Below are 3,448 nucleotides of genomic sequence, written 5' to 3' on the forward strand. Positions count from 1 at the left end.
TTTTATAATTTATCCCATGTCAAGATTTGTACTGTTTTTTCATGAAGAGAAATACAGAAGAGATTGTTGTCTCTTGTATTTGATGACAACAACTTTGGTTTCCTCCAACAGAACCAGTCTCCAATGTAAATGTCTCCCTACTAAGTACAGACTTGATTGAGTTCAACAGCTCCGTCAGTCTGTTCTGCTCTTCCTCTGGATCTTCTCTCTCCTTCCTCTGGATGAAAGACAGCTCTGAACTTACATCCAGTGACAGAGTTCAGATCACTACAAATGAAGAAAACTCCACTCTGACTATAGTCAATGTGACCAGAAATGACCAGGGATCATACAGGTGCAATGTGTCTAATCCTGCCAGTTCAGCCATCAGTGATCCATTAATCATCTCTGTTAGTTGTAAGTTGTTCATCTACTTTCTCAACATCTGTTTAAATCTGCTGCAGCCATTATATACATATAATTGGAAAGGTTCTGCAACTTTAATGTACTTTTTTATCTATTAACTTTCTTAATACTTAATTTATATTTATATTTATTAAAATAGTTCTAATTATTTTAAGAATTGCTTCTGCATAAATGCAGTTCTTTCTCATTTGTTGGTGAAATTACATTTTCTTTACATATTGCTGTTTCTGCACTTAGATGGTCCAGAAAATGTGACAATTGAAGTGTATCCCTCAAAGGAACATCATGAGAAAGGGTCAGATATTAATCTGACCTGCTCTTCTGACTCATCACCTTCTGCTGAATATCAGTGGTTTCTGAATGGAGACCATCTGAGCAGTAGCGGTCCGTTGCTCCGACTGATGAATATCCAGATGAATCAGAGTGGAAACTACAGCTGTCAGTCCTTTAACAGTAAAACTCAGAGATATCAAAAATCTCAACCTTCACCTATCTCTGTTCAAGGTAGGTATGAAAAACGTTCTTGTAAAAAGAAATATGTGTTATAAAAATGAGCAGCAGAATCACTGTTAGTATTGCAAAAAAGATTACCGTATAACACCTTCAAAATTATTATAATTCAGAACAATTACAAAGCCAAATTACTTTGATTATTTTACAATTATTGGTGGCTACAATAATAATCATATTAGTTTAATAACATAAAAGGACAAACATGTCAACACTGCAACCCACTGTATAGAAAGATTTGAAGTATCGAGCTAAAATTCACCCATTAATTGTCTACTAGGGGCTCCACAATATGTTGCAAATTTAATTTATACATCTCTGTGGGCAATACACATATCACTAAGATCTGTTCACTTATTATTTAAGAACAATGCATTGAAGCTGTATGTATTGGGTGACACTTTTTAATGCAGCATAATAAGTTTTGCAAGGTGGTAAGGTGTTAAAGTCATTAAGCTGCTCAAGCCAAGTTTTCGATGGTAAAGCAGAGGCCATAGGTACATTTTAATAGAACCCTTCTTGTAGAGATTAAAATATTAAATAATGTTTTTCTTCCATGCAGCTGGATAGAGTACTCATTTTTGGGGTACATGTGTTAATAAACTCAAAGCAGAAAATAAGACTAAAAGGTTGCCAGAAGATGAAATCTAATCAGATCTGAATTTGATATTGTGGAAGGCAGGATGAGTTGGAAAGCTAAACAATGACATGTTATCTTCTTGAGAATGAGGAAGTGAATGATGAGTCCCACAGGTAACTTTCCCCACAACCTGCAGTGCGAAGAGACAACACCAAAAATTTAAAGTGCAGAGATATGGAAATATTTTCTGAAGGCAGCAGAGGAAAAAAATCAGATAGGATGATGGCTATCACTTCAGACCAAGCTCAATGTAAAGGCTACCTTTATGGCTAACTTCATACTTATTTAATTCTCATTTTCTTTCTGGTTCATGCACTTCAGGGTTGTTAGAAGCTGACAGTTTCATTCAGCCTTTTAGAAGCTTCACTGCTGTGTGATCTTAGGCTCAGTACCTTTAAAAAAATTATATATATAGTTGTGACTGTGCTGGACAGTCTCAGGGGCCTCCTTGCACAAGCTACCCCTTGGGTCTTGTCTGGTGTGGTAGATCTGAGTACATTCACTGAGCTCATCGTCTGTTGAGGCTTTGTCCTTGATGCATTTATGGATCTTGGATGTTTCTGCCTCCTCTGGCTTGTGTACAGTCTCAATCCAAGCGATTGGTCTAGTCTGTGTTTATGCCGATGCCCTTCTGTGCCGTGCTCATGTATTGGTTGGGTGGAGAAGAGCCGGTTAATCCTCCTGTGTATCTCTTCTGGCTTCGAGTGCTTCAGGTATGGGCATCTGGCTGTACTGATCTTTTCATCTTTTCATTCCCTCCTTGTTATCTTGATTTTAGCCTCTAACCGTCTTTTCCATGGGGGATATTGGGTCTCATGGTTGCTCTTATAGCTCCACCCTGTCCTGACATCCAGGCTCCTCCTCCTCCCCCTTGCCGTAGCATTTGTGTTGTACCTCGTCAATCTCAAGTTGTGATAGCAGTTGTTTGTGGATGTTGGAACACTGAGCTACTAGTCATTGTAGACTGTGGATATTGAGTAGTACACTTACTTGAGTAGTAGCATTCCAACCGATCCAGGTTTTCACCCCTCGCCCATTTGCGTCTTGTTCCAGTAGCCCATTTGTCATCAAGGTGCTCTGGTTCCCCAGCACCTGACGCAGACCTTGTTTGTCCACATATCAATGTCTCTCATGGTATGAGGTAGGCTAATCCAGCCTGGATTCAAACCCTGGTCTCCCGGGTGGAAGACTGGTGACTTACTCCCGGGTGGAAGACTGGTGATTTACCCATTGAGCTATACAGTCAGCTATATATATATATAGAATTGTGACCCGAATGAACACCAGGCAACCCTGACGCCAATTACAACGGCTGAGTGAAGTACCATCAGAAAGTCTCATTGAAGATGTGAATGCAGCATTGAGAACAATCCCTACCAACACCATAACAGAAAACATTGAGCTGATATACAACTCAGCATCAGTGATCCTTGAAATGCTCGGCTATAAGAGCAACCATGAGACCCAATATCCATCATGGAAAAGACGGTTAGAGGCTAAGATCAAGATAACAAGGAGGGAAGTGAGCCAGCTGTCAGAGCTCCTAAGGGGTGCAATGAAAAGATCAGTACCCAAGAAGTACAGCCAGATGTCTCGAAACTGCCAAACAAAGACTCCAAGCCTTGGCCAGCCGCCTAAAGAGCTACACAAGAGAGAATGAAGCCAGGAGGATCAACCGGCTCTTCTCCACCCAACCAGCTAAAGTGTACTCTCAATGGCAGGGTACTAACAACAGAGCAGACCCACCAAGGCTGGAGACTGAACAATACTGGAAAGGCATATGGGAAAGGGAGGCGTCCCACAACAGCAAGGCACAGTGGCTAACCACTCTACGAGAGGACCACAGAGTGGCCTCTCGTAGAGAGGGACAGCTGGCTCACTTCCCTCCTTGTT

General features: G+C 40.9%; 1 protein-coding gene and 1 long non-coding RNA gene across 2 annotated transcripts in view; both read left to right on the forward strand.

Moving 5' to 3' along the window:
* Positions 1-111: 111 nt before the first annotated feature.
* LOC103139295 (carcinoembryonic antigen-related cell adhesion molecule 5-like) overlaps positions 112-3,448 on the forward strand; it is a gene marked incomplete at its 5' end in the record, with an annotated part of 25,683 nt that continues 22,346 nt past the window's right edge. Inside the window, 2 exons of the mRNA XM_007553839.2 lie at positions 112-396; positions 643-909. Of these exons, the coding sequence (XP_007553901.1) occupies positions 112-396; positions 643-909 (552 nt within the window). The remainder of the gene's footprint in view (positions 397-642; positions 910-3,448) is intronic.
* On the forward strand, positions 2,957-3,334 carry LOC107836440 (uncharacterized). Its single transcript, XR_001662338.1, has 2 exons — positions 2,957-3,077; positions 3,186-3,334. It is a non-coding gene; the product is annotated as an uncharacterized LOC107836440 (long non-coding RNA).

Source organism: Poecilia formosa, unplaced genomic scaffold, assembly GCF_000485575.1.
Source record: "Poecilia formosa unplaced genomic scaffold, Poecilia_formosa-5.1.2 Scaffold59, whole genome shotgun sequence".
Classification (NCBI taxonomy): Eukaryota; Metazoa; Chordata; class Actinopteri; order Cyprinodontiformes; family Poeciliidae; genus Poecilia; species Poecilia formosa.